Source organism: Pleurodeles waltl, chromosome 5 (assembly GCF_031143425.1).
Source record: "Pleurodeles waltl isolate 20211129_DDA chromosome 5, aPleWal1.hap1.20221129, whole genome shotgun sequence".
Taxonomy (NCBI): domain Eukaryota; kingdom Metazoa; phylum Chordata; class Amphibia; order Caudata; family Salamandridae; genus Pleurodeles; species Pleurodeles waltl.
This window is the reverse complement of record NC_090444.1, coordinates 202,634,149-202,653,813: the sequence shown is the minus strand read 5'-3', so window position 1 is coordinate 202,653,813 and position 19,665 is coordinate 202,634,149. Positions and strand designations below refer to the sequence as shown.

Sequence of the window (19,665 nt, the reverse complement as noted above, 5' to 3'; positions counted from 1 at the left end):
GTTACTCTACCAAGATGGGAAGAGTGGTTACATAGGCTGCTCCTCAGGCGCGCAGTGAGCTATTCCATTAGCCATGCTAATGAGATCATGTCAGGACCACTCTTTGGTGAACAAGCAACAAAAAATTAAGTTAATCGGTTTAAAACAGTTCAGAAGAGAACATTGTCTTGTTTGAATCAAGATCTGCTGCGCACTGGTGAAGGAAGAACTACCTGAGGTATCCAAGCCCACTTCACCTTGGCAAAGTCTTCCACAACATCTTTGAATAGAGGAGTGCTGCTGGTAAACCCATGTAAAGCGGCACTGCAGTCTTCGTTTGAAGTTTTGCCCAGCAAGAAGTTGGGATATGATAGACACTTCCTTTGCTCGTTTCTTCAGGATTTTCTCCTCTGAATGGCCATTCAGACTATCTACCTAAGAGAAGCATTGTTTGGGAATCTATTCAAAGGAGAGGAATCTGCAGGTAGAAGTATCCATTAGAATATATCTTCAGTAACAATCTTTCTGGTGAATACTATGCCTGCAGATTCCTCACCAATTCCACTTATCTTCCCTCTCCGAAGGAAATGTATATGCCATATAAAAAGATACTAGTTTAATTTATTGCAGTGCACTGGTTTCATTGTAGACATTATTCTCATTCCTGCCTTGAAAGATACTTTTAAAAACAGATGTGAATTGATATCTGATAGAGACTTCTAGTTGCAGATTCCTTACCTTGAAATTTCACTCCGGCGTCAGTCTGAATCCCGAGATGTTTCCCAAGCAGTACCCCTGCGTGCCATCAGGTGGCGTTGTGTGCATCTGATATGACATAGCAGGACCTCTATAGATGCCACCCAGGCGTGCTGACATCAGTTATTTTCTTTCCGTGCCAGCATTGATCTGAAGATGAGCTACCCCTCAGTCACTTTTTGACTGATCTTTTTTTTTACTTTTTGTCGTAGTATTTTGAGTGTCTTCACTCCTGATGCGTCGAGATGTTGTCACATAAAACCAGGTTCAAGCCCTGTGGATCTGGTCATCGGGCAGTGTCTGTAACAGAATTGCACCTTGCGTGCTTGTGGTGCTTGGAACGTGACCATGACCCGAAGTTGTGTTCCGAGTGCTGGGTCATGAATCTGAAAGCTTTGAGGAAGCGGTCCCTAAAGCTCATTGCAGACCGGCGCTTGGCTCCGTGTCGCTCCCGATCTTGTTCAAGAGGAAGAGCCTGAGAACGGTCATAGAGCCCCCATTCATCATCATCATCCCTCTCCAAGTCGTTGGGACTGTTGGGCAAGTCGAGGCACAAAAGTCAAAGAAGAACAAGCGCTCTTCGACTTCACCCTGTCTGTCATCCGATGAGGGAAAAGGAGTGTCGTCGTTCCACGCCTCCGTCCTCAGAGCCTGTGTCTGGGTCGGCTCCACGCCTCCCCAAGTTTCCGGGAGCCGGAGCGATCCCTGCCCAACTTCCAGTTTTGAGACCATAGGCCTAATATTTGGGAAGTCCAACTCCGCTGGGGCGCCCGTGGGCCCCCTCGGGTTCCATGCTGACGGCTTCGGCCTCTGCTCTGGGGGTCCCACATGGACCTGTTCATGAATCCGAACTGGCGTCGGTCGTACCACCTCTGCCATTCTTGACGGTTCCAAAATCTATGCTCCAGGTGCCACCTGTGCTGCCGGGTGGCGTCGACCCCATCTTTATTGCCGACTCTGACACTGAGCCAGACCGGTGTTGCGCAACACTGATTTAGACTTTGGCAGGGACCTTGCACCCTACGTCGGGTCCTGAGCCTTATTCTCTTGGGTTTCGGTAGGGTGAGGATTGGGAGGAGTCCCTGGACCCTTTAGAATACCAGCTAGAAGATCCCTTGGACTGGCGGACGGACCTGGGTAAGGCCAGTGGTCTGGACACTTCCTCTGACACTGGCATGCTTTCTCCCCTCTACCGTGGCTATGGAGGAGGTAGCGTCCTACTCAGTGGTAGTGCGAACAGCTGAGGTCCTGCTCCTTGAGTTGCCTTCGGTGGCAGTCAGGACTAACCTCTTGACAGAGCTGCTTCAGCCTGGGGCTTCCTTTTCTGAAGCCCTTTTGTCCTTTAATGAAGCTCTTGCTGGGGACATGATCAAACCCACCACAGGGGCTCCTGTGAACAGGACAATTGCCCGCTGCCATAGACCCCTTCCAAATGACCCAGTATTCCTGAAGCAATGCCCAACCCTTGAGAGCTTGGTTACCCAAGCCTCCACATCCCCGGGCGCATTCCCTTCTGCAGCCCTGGATAGGGAATCCAAGGGGATGGGCCAACTTGGAAAGATGATGTTTTCTTCCTTATGCCTGGTATTGCGGTCCGTGAACACTGCATCCCTTGTGGGCTGTTGCATCCATACTTTATAGGACACAATTGCACAAGTGCTGCCATAGGTCCTGGAGGAGGCCTGGGCAATTCTCTCCTAAGCTGTTGCTGATGGGGAGAGATGCAGCGAAGCTCACAATACAATGTGAGCTGGATACGACTGATGCACTTGGCTGATCGGTTGCAATGGCAGTGGCCTTGAAGCGCCGCGCCTGGTTGAGGAAGTCTGGCATTTGGGGGGGATGTCCAATCTAGCCTATTGGTCATGCCCTTTGATGGCACCTGTTTCTTCGGAGACAAAGCAAGTAGGAAAGAGCTCCTTTTGGCATGGTTACCCCTCCACTTTTTGCCTGATAATGATGCTGACTTGAGTGAGTGAATGCTGGGATCCTGCTAACCAGGCCCCAGCACCAGTGTTCTTTTCCAAAACTACCACTGTTTCCACAGTTGGCAAACCCCTGGCATACAGCCAAGTCCCCTTTGAAAGGTACCAGTGGTACCAAGGGATCTGTGGCCAGGGAGGGTCCCTAAGGGTTGCAGCATATACTGTGCCACCCTAAGGGACCCTCACCAAACACATGCACACTGTCATTGCAGATTGGCTGTGTTGGTGGGGGGGAAAAGGTAAAATCAACGTGGCACTCCTCGCAGGGTGCCATGCCCACAAACCACTGCCTGTGGCATAAGTAAGTCACCCCTCTAGCAGACCTTACAGCCCTAAGGCAGGGTGCACTATACCACCGGTGAGGGCAATGCTGCAAGAGCAATATGCCCCTACAGTGTCGAAGTCTATTCTTAGACATTGTTAGTGGAGTGTGGCCATATTAAGTACATGGGTTGGGAGTTTGTCATTATGAACTTCACTGCTCCATGATGGCTTTACTGAAGCCTGGGAAGTTTGGTATCAAACTTCTCAGCACAATAAACCCACACTGATGCCAGTGTTGGATTTATTGTAAAATGCACACAGAGGGCATCTTAGAGATGCTCCCTGTATTTTACCCAACTCTTAAGTACAGGGTTGACCAGTCTTTGCCATCCTGCCACTAACAGACACGTTTCTGACCCCATGGTTTGAGAGCCTTTGTGCTCCATGGGTTCAGAAACAAAGCCTACTCTGGGTGGAGGTACTTCACACATCCCCCTGCAGGAACTGCAACACTTGCCGGTGAGCTTCAAAGGCTCAAGCCTCCTTTTATAGTGCTGCAGGGCAATCCAGCTAGTGGAGATGCTTGCCCCCTGGACCAAACCCCACTTTTGGCGGCAGCTTTGGTAGGAAAATTAGGTAAAACCAGGAGGAGTGACCACAATTCAGCTAGGACCACCCCTAAGGTGTCCAGAGCTGAAGTGACCCCCTCTTTGCAGAATCCTCCATCTTGTTTAGGAGGATAGGGACCAATAGGGTTAGGAATGTGCCCCGCTCCCCAAAGGGAGTGAGCACAGAAAGGGTGTAGCCACCCTCAGGGACAGTAGCCATTGGCTACTGACCTCTGAACTGCCCTTAAATCTAGTATTTAAGGGCTCCTCTGAACCTTACCAGATCCCCGGTGACCTCAAGAAGAAAGAAGGACTTCTAAGCCGAGCTCATTAGTGAAGGCTCCTGACGACAACTGACTTGGCCATAGACCTACTGACCTGTCTGCAGCTTCAAGGCTCCTGCTCCAAAAAGGCGATGCATCCTGCAGGATCAGCAACCTCTACAAATCCGCAGAGGACTAAGAACTCCAGAGGACAGTGGCCCTGTCCAGAAGAAATCTCCAAATGCACCCGAGAACTGCCCCAGATCCGCGAGCCCTGTTCTTTCTGCACCCGACGTCCATGGCCCAAATCCAGGTGGCCCACCAGTCCAGAGAAAGTCCCCAGGCAATTCGGACCTGGAGCCCATCCTTGGCTGACCACCTCCTGACTAACACGACGACTCCTGCAGCATGAATCCAGAGGGCCCCCCGGGCTGCAACCGGATCCGAAGAAGATTTCCAACGCCTAAAGATACCCCTACATCTGCAGCCCATGGCCTTGGGGAATCTGACCGACGGTCCAGCAAGATCCAGCGGGCGTCTCTCCTTCCTGTCCAGCCTTTGGTTTTCTGGAACCGACCCCCTGGACCCAGCCTGCAGCATCCTTCCGACCCTGGGAGGCCCCTCATTGAAAAGCATTGAGCTCCCAACGGTGTAGCCCCCCGGTGCTGACCTAAACCCCCCAGGCCTGTGTCCTGAAACCGCGGGTACTTACTGTAGTCTGTGTTCTGCCAAGTTCCCCAGGTCCTCATAGGATTCCATTGAAAACCCAATGCCAACTTTGACCTCTGCACCCAGTGGCCCTGAGTTGCTGGTGGTGCACTTTTGGGGTCAAGTGGAACATCCTAACCTCTGAAGACTGGAATTGTATGTCATGTACTACCTGCTAAATGTCCTAACACTTTGCTACCCTAGGATTCTATGGACTCCTATGAAACATTGCAGTGTGTCAACTTTAGAAATTGAAAAGTGTTACTTACTTGAAAACTGCTTTATCTGCAGAACCCAAACAAAGTACAGTTAGTACATATGCTTGATACTTACAACTGTACTTACCTGCAACAAAGATATTTTGGTCCTAGTAATAAAATAACAAAATAAATGCTTGGTATGTAAAACCTAATGGCCTGGAGTTGGTAGTTGCGTGTGTGCCTCAACTCTTGACTGTGTGTGTACAACAAATGCTTTACACTGCCCTCTGATAGGCCTAACTGCTCGACCACACTACCACAAAAGCTCCTCTGGGATCATTGAGGGCAGCCTCAATGAAGAAGACCTCCTTTTAGCAAGGATGGCCACAAGATTACCCTTGGAGAGACAGCTCGTGGCTATAGAAAGGAAGAGATCAGAAATAGGCTTGGCACCCTTTAATGGTGGCAGCAACTTAGTTCTTAGGGACAGAGAACACTTTAACACCCCTAAAGCCCCCAAAGGGATTGTCCCCAATTAGGAGGAAGGTGATGACATCACCAAGTGGTCCATAGCCTTTAATTGGGCCTGTGGAACCTGAAAGATGAAAAAGTCTTACGGGAGAGTTCTCCTGTGGCAACTGCTCTCTGGTAAGTATAGGGATAGGCTCCTCGCACACACTGGTGCAGATGCTTAATCCTATGACCACATGAAGGCTAACCTGATTGAGGGCTTTGGATTCACCACTGAGGAGTATAGAATTAGGTTCAGGAAGGCTCACAAAACCTCGAGCCAATCCTGGGTTGATTTTGTAGACTACTCAGTGAAAACACTAGCTAGTTGGATAACTGGAAGTGGAGTGCATGACTAAGACGGGCTTTATAATTTGTTTATGAAAGATCATCTTTTAAATAACTGTTTCAATGACAAGTTGTATCAATATGTGGTAGACGTAAGTCCAACTTCTCCCCAAGAATTGCAAATCAAGGCAGACCATTGGGTCAAGGCTAGGGTGACCAAGACTTCCACTGGGGGTGACCAAAAGAAAGGGATTACAAAGCCTCCCAAAAAACCTGAGCAGGAGGGTGGGCCTGAGTCTCTTCACAATCTTCACATGGGTACAAGGGTAAAAACGTTGATCTCAAAAAGGCCTGGTCTTTCAACTGTAAGCAGAATGGACACCAAAGTGGAGACTTGGCAGGTCCCGAAGAGAATCCCCCTAGTACTGCACCAGCTAGCACTGGCATAGCCAGTCTCCTGGTGGGATCAACATTGTGCCCAGAGCAAATCAGGGTTCACACTGAAGCTACTTTAGTTTCTGAGGGTGGGATAGATGTTGCCAACCTTGCTTTCTGGCCCCCTAATGTGAACAAATACAGACAGCATCCCTTGATTAATGTGGCTAAGGTAGAAGCCCTGAGGGATGCCTGTGTCAGTGTCACCATGGTGACAGAAAAACTGGTTTGCCAGAACAGTATCTGGCTGGACAAACTTATACAGTCATCAACACTGAAAATTTAACTAAGGCCCATCCCATGGTTATCGTGACATTAGAATGGGGATGGGTTACTGGCCTGTAATAGGTCCTAGTTGAATGTCAGAATGACCTGGAGTCCAAAGGTTGGGCTGAGGTAGAATTTAAAACCCATGGAGCCATGCTGGAAATTCCTGAGATGGTGTGTATGAAGACTAGATCACAGAGCTGAACACAGGGTGAAAGAGAAGTGTTGGAGCCTGGAATAATGGCCCAAACTTCCTAGAGAAAGGGCAGGAAGACTAAGGGACCAGCTTCTGTACAGCAACAAGCCCAAGACTCCTCATCTCAGGAACAAGTTTTATAATCCTCTAAGGGACCTGAGACCATGAAACGTGATCCTTACCACATAGAGCTCTTGGGCCCTGGAGGATCCTCTAGGGACCAGCTGTGCTGTACACAGAGAACCTATCCTACTCTTGAAGGCCTGAGGCTGCAAGCAGCTGAACAGGAGAAGGGAGATGTTGGTGGCTCCCACAGGGTGTATTGGGAAGCGGACTCCTGTACACTGAGGCCAGAGACCCCCCACCTGTTGCAACCAGGAGAGTGGTAGTGCCTCAGCAGTATAGGGAGTTCGCCCACAATGGTGACCATAGGTGTAGAGTGGCATGATAGGGATCACCTTCCTTATCTGTTGAGCAGTACCCATAATCATGGATTCCTATATGGCACCACCATGTTTGCATTCTAAATTTATAATCCTTACTCCTATCTATGAACATTTAGGAATTGAAATCAATTTATCATTAATGATGAAGTATGTGGGTTGGACTAATGTAGAGGCAATGGTTATACAGGCTTGCAAAGTAGATGTGGATAACTATCTGTACTATCCATATGTACTGTTAGGAATCTGGATTGATGGTTCCCGGAGCAATCAAACATTACTGGGCCCCAAGTGTGACGATGGAGTCTTCGCCTCTGCTGTACAGTGGCCCCCATGTGTCAAGTCCCGAAACTGGGAACTCATTTTATCCATTGACTTCAGGCAGTGAGATGGAGCAATCCAACCTTACTTGGGGACGTGTTGTGAGCTACAAAGTCAGAACTTACCAACATAACAATTAACACTCAGTAAAGCACTTCCAAAGACAGCCTTTTGTTTAAAAAAAGGAATGTAATTTAATACGTACAAAACTAAAGACTATGTACCAACCCCCCTCCACTGAGAAAACTATTAAGTACAGGGTGTGCACACTATGTTGAATTTGCTGAGTAAAATGTAGACTAGACCCAGTAAGTCTGACACACCTTTAACTGTTTGCACACCAGCAGACCCTTACCTCTAAAACCTGAGCTTACCCATTAATTTAACAAATGTGTATGTAACTGTACAAAAGCCAGATTACATGGTATCACCATACATTTACTAATAATAAAAAATAAAAAAAAATTGCACCAGTGTCAGACATTTCAGAATGTTACCACAAGTATGCATGTTACGCCTTCGATGTAAAAGAACCTATCACTAAGGGGGTTATTACAACTTTGGAGGAGGTGTTAATCCGTCCCAAATTTGACGGATATACCACCAGCCGTATTACGATTTCCATAGGATATAATGGACTCGTAATACGGCTGGTGGTATATCCGTCACTTTACCGTCACTTTTGGGACGGATTAACACCTCCTCCAAAGTTGTAATAACCCCCAATGTGTTTTGACATATGTTCCTATGTAAACATTTCAAAATGATGAGCAATTGAAATAGGTTGCCTCGTGTGACCACAGACGACCCAGAAACTCAATGGTCTATGGTCTACCAGGGCACACTAAAATCGTACTCCATGCAGCGTCACTGATGCTGGTCCTAGAAGTTTAAGGGTACCACAATATTAGAAACCAAGTAAACGTTGGTGAGGGCTGACTTGCTCTTGATAGGGCTTTCAAGACAAAAACACACTGTGTGGTGTCCCTGTCCTTCTTTTGCCACAGCAGAGAAATATGCAAGGTCTGTGGGTTGATGCCTTGCCCCAAGGCTGTGTTTCTGAGATGACTTTGGTGCGGCCAACGATGCAGCCAGAGAACTTCCCTTTTTCCTCTTCCATTTGTTGTGCCCACTGGTGCTCTAGTGTGTATCCCTGCCTTTTATGGGACACCAGTCACTCAACATCTGGCTCCTCCACCCACCCGGCACCCCTATCTCCAAGCTGGGTGGAGAAGACCAGCTCCCTCTCTCCTTACCCTGCATCCCCCTACTTCCCCAATGCAGAGGTTCAGGGAGCTAAATGCAGTGGGTCTTGGGGAGCCCCACATGGGGCGTTCAGATTTGTAAATACCATGACCTTTCAGCAACAGGCTCCTTGGCAGTGTTTTCTGAATTCTGCTTGGCTGAAAACATGAGGTGGAGCCCCAACACGTAGGACACTGCTGCAGATGTCAATAGCAAAACTAAAAGTACTTTTTAAAATTAAAATATTGCTGCCCTGAAAAGCTTGTTGCAGTAAGGTTTATGTTGCTTTGTGCGTGATATTGTACTTTAGCCACCGACAGTGGGTTTTTTAGGCCCTCTTTGCTTACAAGTGGTCTGAAAAGAGCTTTAGGTCTGCTCCCTCCCCCATTTTAGCCCTTAACACTCTTGTGACTGAATCTTTCCTGCTGCAGCACCCAATGCTTCTCATGTTGACCACCCTCTCTGCCTACATTCCCCCTGGACCAAGGTTTTTGCCACCTACAGGGTGCCTGTGCACAAAGCAGGATTCTTGCCTAATGCCTCCCATGCTCCCATAGTGGGACCAATTTACAGAAATACATGGGAGGCATGTTCCTTCAAGGTACCTGGTAAATCCATCTTCTATTAACCTCAAATGGATGTGGGGTGGAGACAAAGTCCAACAAAAGTCCAAGTATACCAACCCAGAGTAGGTCCCCCACACCCTTGACCGAGATTAATCAGCAGAGTGGTCTGTGTCGTTCATGTTCTGTGTCTCCTCTTCTCAACTGTCCTTCCCCGTGCAATGGTTTAAAAACGGAAGTGGAGAGTTCTAGATATCCAGAAATCCTACATCACCATTTCACAAATTACTTGGCTCTTCCTCAGAGCAGCCCAGTGGTTGTCCAACTCCATCCCCCTGCACAGTTTTATAGTAAATGTGAAAAAAGCAGATTGAAGAAACTTTGGAAAAGATTCCCCAGTCTTAGCCAAAGTTCATCTACCAAGACGGGATTTCCTCTCTTCAAGCTTCAAAGAAACTTCACATGTGGCAGCTGGAGTGAGACATCTGCTTTCCTTGGTTTTGCCTACTGTGGCAGCGTCCTGCCCTTGCTTGTCAGAGAGTGGAGGCTGATCACTTCTGGACATTTCACCCATGCCCCCATTTTCCTTTCAGGAGAAGGCGAATCCGCCAAAATGGGACTAATGTTCAGTGTATGCTTTGGAGTGCTAGCTGTCCAACAGGATAATTATCTTGGGCAGCAGGGTGGGCCAAAGCTTAAATTTCATCAAGGCTGCCTCAGGTGAATCTTATCCAATTTTAAAATACACACATTCTACCTCATGCCTGTCAAATGTTTTGATTAGGCATAATTTACTCGCAGAAAGAGTGGTAGCATTTCTTTTTGGATTTCATATTGATTTAAAAGGCCTCAGCCGGGTTGTCTACAATAATGTGCACACAGGTGTATTCTTGGTCAAGCATAACTTGGACAGAGTCTCCTTCCCTAGCTGTGCACTAGTAGACCTCATTTTAGGAGGAAGGCACTAGTGTGTCTAATCATAACATTTTGCACTGAGGCTTACAGTGAGTGAGATTCCAGCAAGGGAGACTTACAGCAGAGGTCCAAAAACTTGAAGGTTCAAAAGCAAATAACAAAATGGGCTTTTGTACGCGATGGAACCCCCACTTCCTTAGGTGCACAATGCAGTGCTGACCCAAGTATGCCATTAGAACGAGTGTGTGTATGTTTATATATACGTACACACACACACACACACACACACACACACACATATACACATACACATACACTTATATTCTAATGGCTGTATTAATACACATTTCTACAGAGCCTTAGGCTGTCTGGTAGACACCAGGATCATGCAACATGATCAACTTAGAAATAATCGGAATAGTAGGAAAAGTAGAATCCACTTCCCTTTCTGTTTTACTGGTCAACTGATCAGGAAATATAGCAGTTTATAGCTGGCCCCATTGTTGGTATACTTGGGTCAGCACTGCATTGTGCATGCACAAGTGTGTGAATTGAAATTGAGGCTCTTTACAATTTTACCTTGTACTATGACCACCCAGAATTTCTTCATTGTGTATGTAGTGATGATATTGGTGCTTTCGTGGGGAAATCACTCACTGTGAAGTGTTAGACAATGGAAGGCAAATGATGGCCTGACAACACAGTGGATTACCCAGTTGGCATTTCCACTCTATCTTCTGATTCAATGCTTTCTTGCTTGGTTTGCTCTAGGACACTAAGCTTATTTTTCTATCAAGAAAGGAAAAAAAAGGAACTGAAGGGATTGGGTGAGGAGCATCGGTCATTGCTATCAGACCCTTCTTTCATACTTTAGCTCTTTGCTTTGTATCTGAAGAAAAAGGGGTGGCTGAGAGCTCCTTACCCATGACGTCTCCAACAGAAGCAATTAAGGAATGGAGGTCTCGAAGGAACAGAGGTCTCGAAGGCAGAGAGGAGAAATGAAGAGATTCCTTAAAGGACAGATTATGAGAGGCAGCACTAAAGAATTGAGACAATAGACGCCATAGTCAGACATAAGAGAGCGATCCGAGAGAAAAGAGCAAGATCAAGCTGAGATGCACAGAGAGACCAGAGGTGAGAAAGATAAGTCAAGATCCCAATTGTTCTTAAGTGAGGGACAGCTGGGTTGGGGTATTCTGAGGAAAGGGGAATAAGTATTGGGTTGAGGGTTAGAAGTAGTGGACACTTAAGCACTGTTTCCATCCTGAGAGTCCTTGTACGAGTTCCCCTGTGTATGAGTGTTTTATCTGTTTTTGTCTTTGTCAGATGCGCTCACGGATCACTTGGCAGCAAAGCCTATGATCATCCACACACATTCCAGAGTACACACCGTCCCAAAAAACAACTATAGCACACCAAAAGATATCTAGGAGCAGGTGGCAGCATCTTGGGGAAAATGTGAAAAACTTTCAAGTAGAACCAGGCTTTTGTTTCCTACCGCTCTCATTGTTGTCTCTGCCTTCACCAGTCTCACCTTCCTTGCTGGAACTCCCCGCTCCAGTGTCTCGTTGCTGTCCTGCTTTGCCTTGCAACCACTTTCATTTTATATCCTGTCCTTCCACCTGGCCCTTTAAAGCTGTAGGCAACTAGGAATAGAATGTAAAATCGAAGATAATTTGCAAAGAGAGGGTCCCTATTGATCTGTAACACAGATTTCTTCTTTACATTTCAACAAATAATGCATTGTTTTTGTGGTTTCACTATACAAAGCTTCAACTGTCTGTCACATATTGCAGCCAATACGACACCTAGGCTTTGGGTCAGCCCATTGCTTATGATTGTATGGTTTTCTAGCCTATCTCTATTCCCTGCTCTTTGTTGGATGGCTTTCCTCCCTGTTCTTGTCTGTCCTGCTCCTGGAGCATTTCTCCTTTACTCTTGCTTTTGATTGACGTAATTGTATCCTTCACTGCTGAAGTTGTGGACCAGTTTTGCTTTTACTTCTCCTTTATATCTCCAAGAGAGTCTATGTTTTGTTCCATGATCTCTGCTCATACTGCACACTCTTTGTCCTACAGCCCAACTCCTCCCTTATTTGATTTTTCACCCTATGTTTGGCTTGTTCCTCTCACTCCGTTTCCTTTTCTTTGTTATTTTTTCAATGCATATACATATGATTTCTCTCTCTCCCGGGCCCTTTATCTTCCTCCTTCCCATTAATGCTACTCGTGTGTGTTTGGTGGGAGAGGGGTTGGGGGGGGAGGTGGAGGCAAGACTCTGCTCCCACATGCCTCAGCGCCATCCCTCCTGATTTTCTCATCATTAACAAAAACTGTATTGGCAAAATTAAAACCCACTACAAATAAGAACCTCATCATAGACTGCTGTGAATTCTTAATGATAACATGTCACCCCATTCCATTCTAGTATACCTCAACATATGGTTTGACCAGAAGAATTCAACCATAGCTATCGCAACCAACCTTAAAGCCTTCAACCTACAGCAAATCCTCTCTGGTGCAACTTACTGCCCAGTGTGCGTTAGATGTCATATTTTCAACCTTTGGACAATGGTGACCACAACATAATCAGTTACAGGATCTACACTTATCAATAACAACACTTTGAAAATGACAAAAGCTAACAGAAACTTGTACAACCAATGGAAAAAAATTTAGATAACCAGCAACTCAATACCCACCTCGAAAGAACCTCAATCAATATGCGGCCGAAAGACACACGCACCTTCTACGACTGGACAAACAGATACCAACAATAACCACATCCAGTGTTGACCAATAAAAGAATACCACATGGGTTAATAATAACATCAAAGTATGAAAACTCAACTCCACATACAACAACTCAAATGGAAAAAATCAGGAGATGAAACAAGCAAAAGCATGCCATGCCACTGTAATAGAGCCTATAATAGAGCCATCTGAACCAGAAAAAGACACCACTATGCGCATAACTGAAGCGGACCGCACCTTCTAAAGAACTGCATACAATTGTAGTAGAATTCCACAAGTCAGACTGCCTAAACACATAAACACCACAATCACAAGACTTTTATGATAAAAATCTAAGGGGGTCCATCAAATCCCCTCTATTATTCAAATTCTACCTACCCCCCTAACCCCCCCCCCTTATCAAATTAGACAACCTCACTTGTTACAACTATGCAGATGGCACCCATAATATTTTTTAAATGGATAACCCATAGACCTGCATAGTTCACTACTTGATCACTGCCTTCATGCCATAGACATGTGGAGGATGAATAATCATTTAAATAATGATGAATAATCATTTAAAGCGCAAAGATAGAAATTATAACCGGTGGGCAATGGCAAAAGTCCCAGCCTAATCGCCTTATGACCTTATATCATGCACACCAACATAAAGTGCAAGCCAGCCTGACACTCTCCAAACTTAATGGTGCCAGCAGCTTTTAACTTGGCGCACCTGCATTAATCACATACAAAATTCAGCTCATCCAAAATGGTGCCGCAACACCACTTCTCCCCCTTCACCCAAGAGAACGCATGACTCCAGACCTGCAATTGCTCCACTGGCTACCTATAACTAGGAGAGCAATGCTCATGGCACTCTGCATTGTACACAGAAACTGCCAAGGAAAAAGGACTGTTACACCTGCAAGTCAAATTCAAGCAATACAAACCAAACAGAACACTGCTCCAGGCTTACACAACTTATCATACCACAAAGTGTGTGGAAATTCCGTTAAGGACAGAAATCCACAATTCTCTCTCTCTAGCAGTTTCTGTCAATACTGTGCCTTTTACACCTAAACACAAAAGTTTCTGTCACCATGACTCAATAAATACATGACACCAAATCTCACATCAGTCCACGCAAAAACGAATTCACTAATAGTTATAGCTGCCCAAAAGTGACCAAGGAACCCCTTGGCCACAAATGCTTCTTGTCTGAAAAGAAAAGATCAGTATAAGGAAATAATGGAGTTCATAGCAGACACTATCTTGAAGGTGCCAGTACTCTGCCTATAACGACTATACTATTGTCTGGCACACAATTGTACTATCTTGTGATATATTCCTGAGCATAAGAAAGCTATGCCACAAATATCCACCAAAGAGGAAAGTTGGCCTTTGCTTCCATCATTGACATTGCAGTGGGTGCCCTAGAGTGCCGAATTATGATTAATTGCCTGTGTGGCTATGCTACGAAGCACGGTGTGACTGCACTCGCATCTTTCTAGATGCAAATTTAAGTATGACATTCTACCTGACATAAAGGCGGATCTGGGTCACACCTATCAGCTGGGTTGCAGTAACAGAAGGGTGCAGCAAAGAAAAACCATACTCAAAGAGGAGCTGTCCAATTGGTACCCAGGCTGACTAGTTTCAGCCCCTCTCAGCCCTGCATTTTGAAAACCAGTATGTGGTTCAGAATTTCTGAACATTTCCAGGGTTTGAAGAAAATCAATTTAGAGACAGGTGTCCAATACCCTTAACTTTGTGACAGTTTTGAGGTTATTAAAATGTTTGTTGAAGAACATTCTCCCTCTCACCCTAAACGCACACACAATAGCACCACAGGATCGCCTGAAGAAGCCTCTGCTGATACTGCAGGAGAACTGCCCACCTGGCAGACAAACAAAAGAGTTTACTATGGGTGCTTCCAGTGAGAAGAAAACAATCAGTAGTATGGCTGCCTATTAGACCTATGTCATGTAAATAGTCTTATATGATCATGCTTCAAGATATCACTCGGCTTTGCAACGGGGAGTACCTGTTCAACATAGACTTTTGCAGTACAGATAGCCACCCAAAGCATTGCAGGAATCTGCAATTCGTTATGGTAGGGCAAGATTACGAGTTCAGCAGGGTTATTTCCATTTTGGGTACATTCCACCCCGAGATGTTCACTAAATGAATGGCACCTGTGTTGCCTTACGTATGAAGACTGAAACCTTGTAAGGCTAAAATCATTAAAAAGCCATAATTTACTCAGATGATTCTTCCTGTATATGGGGTGACTTTTTCTGAAATTCGAAAAAGATTTCCAGGAATATCCTGGTTCTTTTGTGAATGCCATTTATACATTAGCAAATATGCTCATGAATGTTTGGTCATGTGACAGTCTCCGAGAAAATGGCAATGCACTTGATTTTTTCCTCTCACACAAGAAAGTATTTTCTCTGATGGAGATGACTCCTCCCCTGCGCAACCACCAATTTTGTGGGCATTCCATACTCCACTTTGGAAGGTATTGCTTTGGTATCTATTCTAAAGGTGAGTCATCTGCAGTTAGAAAAATCCATCAGAAGAACAAGTTAGTGGCCTTTGGTAACACTCTTGCTGCTGGATGCTCTGTCTAAGTCCAGATTCCTCACGTGACCCGCCCAACTCTGTTTGGTGTGGTATTTTTTAAGCGCACTCAATTAAGTGCCACTTTACCCAAGTGCTGATATTTACAGGATTCTGAGGCCAGCATCTAAATGCTGAGATGTTGGAGTATTTGTCCAGCATTAAATTCATCACTTTGTTGCTGTTTGGGCATAAGCTATATAACCTCGTTCAACTTTATTCACTGTGAAAAGGCAGACAGACATAGTCATCAGATCTTCTTCCTAGGGGTCTGAGGGCAGGTAGGCTACCGGGCCACAGTCATAGTGCTAGGGATCATTTACCTCTGATGTCCTGTATATCAAAGGCACTAAACCAACCATTTTTTTAAACTTCTAATGTTCAGTGTTAGAACTTTAGTTTTAGAGTGAACGAAAATGAACACGTTTGGTGAGAGTTCCTATTTTGAAAATTAGCTCCATGATCTATTCATTGTTTTCAGTAAAATAGGGTGACACAGTAATGGGGGTTCACCTACAAGGTTTCACACTGTACACCTACAGGGCCCCAACCTGGCTTAGCAGTTCTTACACCAACTACAGAGATCTGTTAGTGATAACAAGGCCATAAATCTAAATTGGGCACAGTTGCAAGCTCATAATTCAGGCTTGATGAGCAGCAAATCTGCTTGGTAACTTGTAGGTCAATATGTCAACTGTCTTGAGGAAAACGAGTTCATGCTGACAGTCATTAATCTCCCTAATATGTAGGATTATCCTTCTCAGTCCAAGACAGGTTTCATTCTCAGGCCTCATGTAACCTGTTCGCTAGGATGTGGTTTGTTGCCGAGCTTGGTGGTGTGCCCTTCTTGGTTTCACTGTCAGTTCCTTAGCCAAGGGGTGTGGGATTGCGAGCTGTGGCTCCACTTCTTGGATCGCTGCGCTAGGGAAGAACTCACGGATGACCCAGGTAGCAGTCACACATTCCAGTGGGGGGTGAGCAGCCTCCATTCCAGTGGGGGGTGAGCAGCCTCCATTCCAGTGGGGGGTGAGCAGCAAATCAGATCCTGCTGTTACTGTAAAAGTAATGCCAGACTGCATGGTGTTGTTTGGTGGCTGTCTATACTATATGCAGTTGACAGCATGAACCAGTCAGGAAGGCAAAGTGTCTCCTCACAGCTCGGGTAGTTGCAGGGTACTCTCCCAGTAACAAGTCTGGTCTTTTGGGTACTTTACGCTTCAGGAACATGGCTGGGCTTCACCTGGTCTCCCTCCTCCCACATACACACTCCTTCCTTCTCTGAGCAGGCAGCCATGCTTTTAGGACTTAGGCAGACCCTCAGCTTCTCCATCAACTTGTGCAGACTTAAGGTGATGTCCTATCACCTCGCAAGATTGGCTGTTAAACAGACACCAGCCCTGGCTCCCAGCAGCTCTTTGAAATACTCTGCAGCAGCACTTCCTTTCTTGGTCAAGCAGAACTTGGCTCTGGAAGAAAATGGGATAGTTTGGATCCCACCTTTATATTGATTTTCCAGAGAGGGGATGTTGATCAACTGTCAAAAGTTCATGACATTGTTTTGATGGGTTAGTTTTCAGATGTAATGTTCTGGCTGGGATCTTCAGACATGAAGAATAGGGACATAAATACTAGTTTGTTGAAGTTTAAAAAATATATACCAATAGTATGGTGAATAATTTTACATGTGTACTTAAAAAGTAAATTATTTTTTTAATGTTGCTACACTATTAAGTAATTTTTAAATTACATCTTTAATACATTGAATTATAGTAAATGTAAATTTTTAAAAACTAAATGTTTCAAAGAATTTTAAAACTAAAGCTACTTAAGGTAAACGTAATATTGATTATGTATTAACATGTTATTAGAAGTTGTGCAGAATCTAATATGATTTTTTCAATTACATTTATATTAATTTCTAAATTAGAAAGGTAATTCAATTATTTTAAAATAATTATAATTTTGTATTTATTTGTTAGCATTACAAAAAATTTAGTTTGATTTTTTAAAAATTACTTTATTTTAGCATTATTTTTATGGGATTATTTAATTCTTTATTCCAGTTTTACGATAACAATAGTAGAGAGTTGCAACTATATGGCAGTAGGTAACATATGTAATGTTAAAAATAGTGTTAGGTGACAACCGATGGGGTTTCATTTTAAATCCATTCCACCATGATATTCTGTGAAGGGTGTTGCAGTACCTGTGGTGGTGCTCGACTTACTTTAGTCATTTTTGGATGTATTAGCTGTAGAAGTGTGGTTTGTGACTAGAAAAGGGCTTACTCTTTTGTTGGTGGGGCCATGTCCCTCCCTGGACCCTTTCCTAACCCTGCCTTAATTCCTTTTTACTCCTTCCCAATCCCCTTCCCTTTAGTCATAGATATTCCCCTTTCCCCAGTCACTCCCCCTTGCTTTCCCTCACACGTTTACTACTAAAAAGTATACCTATTTGTGTGGAGATCTCAGCACATAAGATGTAGGAGAATCGGTGGCCTATTTGTTGAATGGTTTGTTTGTGAACAGCAGTTTGTATTGAGTTACTAATACTATTGTAGTACTACTAAACATACTACAAAATGCAGTTTGTGAATTGGCCCCTCTACGTGGCTGTCATCAGCCTTCCTGAAGTAGCACTAAGGGAAAGACAAAATAGCAGGCCCTGCCTAGAAACGTTTCCTTCCTTTAGCACACACATAGCACACGCACATTTGCTAGGCTAAAGTGAAAGTTGATACCAGCTTGAAATTTACTGGATCACTTCGGTTACAGGGAAACAGACTTGTTCTTCTGTTCACTCCGAGTTTCTTAAAACAACTAACATTGCTATTTCTTTTTTATTTTTTAGCTTAATGATGCTCAGAAAGTTGCAGCATCATCCAGCACAGGATCTGAGGACTCTCCTTTGTCAGAGCATAATAAGGTTGGAAAAACTGCCTCACAAGACAACACAACAACTCAAAAAAGGCGTCGATCAAGGAGTTCTAGACATTTACCTCAGCAGCCTGTAGAAGGGGAGAATTGTAAAGTCCAATAGTTTACACTTTTCTACCAGCAAATTCTTGTTGTGGAAGAACATTGACTTTTTGTAACTTAAACCACTTCAGTTGGTGTACATTTTAAGTGTTGTATAGTAAAACAATAGTACATTTTTATTAACTTTATATTATCCAGGTTCTTCATTTTATATGTATTTTTATTTGCAACCCAACTTTTTGTACAAAACACTGTAAAATATTGTAATTAATAATGTATTCATTAAGTACCTAGATGCTGTATTAAACTAGCGTACCAAAATGTTTCAGAGCCAAAACATTCTTTAACCATTAGTGTTCACCAGCAGTTGCACTGGGTTTTTATATAGATTCTATGAAACATCAAGCTTAAATAATAAATACTACCTGGATTGATGTGCTGGTGCCACGTTAGTTGCCTGGTTTGATTGATACTAGTGGTATACAACTTTATTAAATGGTTTGTAAAACTCTGCAGTCTTTGTAAACTTCACAAAGGCTGCAATGTTATAACACATTGGCAATGCCGATAGATCTGGTGTTGGCTGCAGGCCTATTGCTTTGCCAGCGTTTGTTAATTAGATTTGTTATCTTTGTTTTGAAAAACTTAATTACAAGATAACTGTCCTTGCATGTATGTGCAGGCGTTGCAGTGATCTTGGAATTGTTTTTGTTATAAAGTAACCAAAACCATTCAAAGTTGGGCAATCATTTAAATTGCTTTTGTTATACTTCAGCAAGCATAATTCATACATGGCCGCCCACGTGCTGTATTTTCCATGGCTCTTAAAATTCTGATTGGCTCATTAAGTCCTATTATGTTGTCCATCAGAATTAGTGGGCAATCGTAGTAATGGCCAAAGGGGACCATTTTCTTTATTTTGGTCCTCACAATAAAACTTTATCAAAACTGATGATTTAAAACGAAGAATCAAAAATTAAAACATGGCCGTGCTACTGTATATCAAATTAAAATAGAGAGCTAACATAACAGATGAAAGAAACAAAATGAAATGGCATCAGATCCAAAATACAAGGCAGTGGAACAGTGGTGGAATAAAAATAAAAAAAGGTAAGGATGCATTGAGGAAGTAAACCAGTGGTCTTAGGCAAGCACTGTAAGACTTATGACTACCACTATGTGTTCAAGCAGCAGACCCAATGTAAGGGAAACTGTCTACCCTCCACGAGGAATTGGTGTGAGAAGAATACAGCCCAGAGTCTCCCATCACGGAGGCTAACAAAAGGGAGGGAGCAAGCTTCTAGTCACTTTGTTGAATTAACTTATGTTTTTCAGCAGCATCCAATTGAAAGATAGTGTGGTTCACTTATGTAGATGTGATTGA

The 19,665-nt window shown here is 44.3% G+C and overlaps 1 protein-coding gene across 2 annotated transcripts in view; it reads left to right on the top strand.

Annotated features, from left to right (window-relative positions):
* Positions 1-18,469, top strand: part of CENPF (centromere protein F) — a 364,724-nt gene extending 346,255 nt beyond the window's left edge. For both annotated transcript variants that reach the window (XM_069233898.1, XM_069233897.1), the window contains exon 20: positions 18,154-18,469. In XM_069233898.1, coding sequence (XP_069089999.1) covers positions 18,154-18,342 — 189 coding nt within the window. In that variant the 3' untranslated portion in view covers positions 18,343-18,469. The remainder of the gene's footprint in view (positions 1-18,153) is intronic.
* The last annotated feature ends 1,196 nt before the right edge of the window (positions 18,470-19,665 follow it).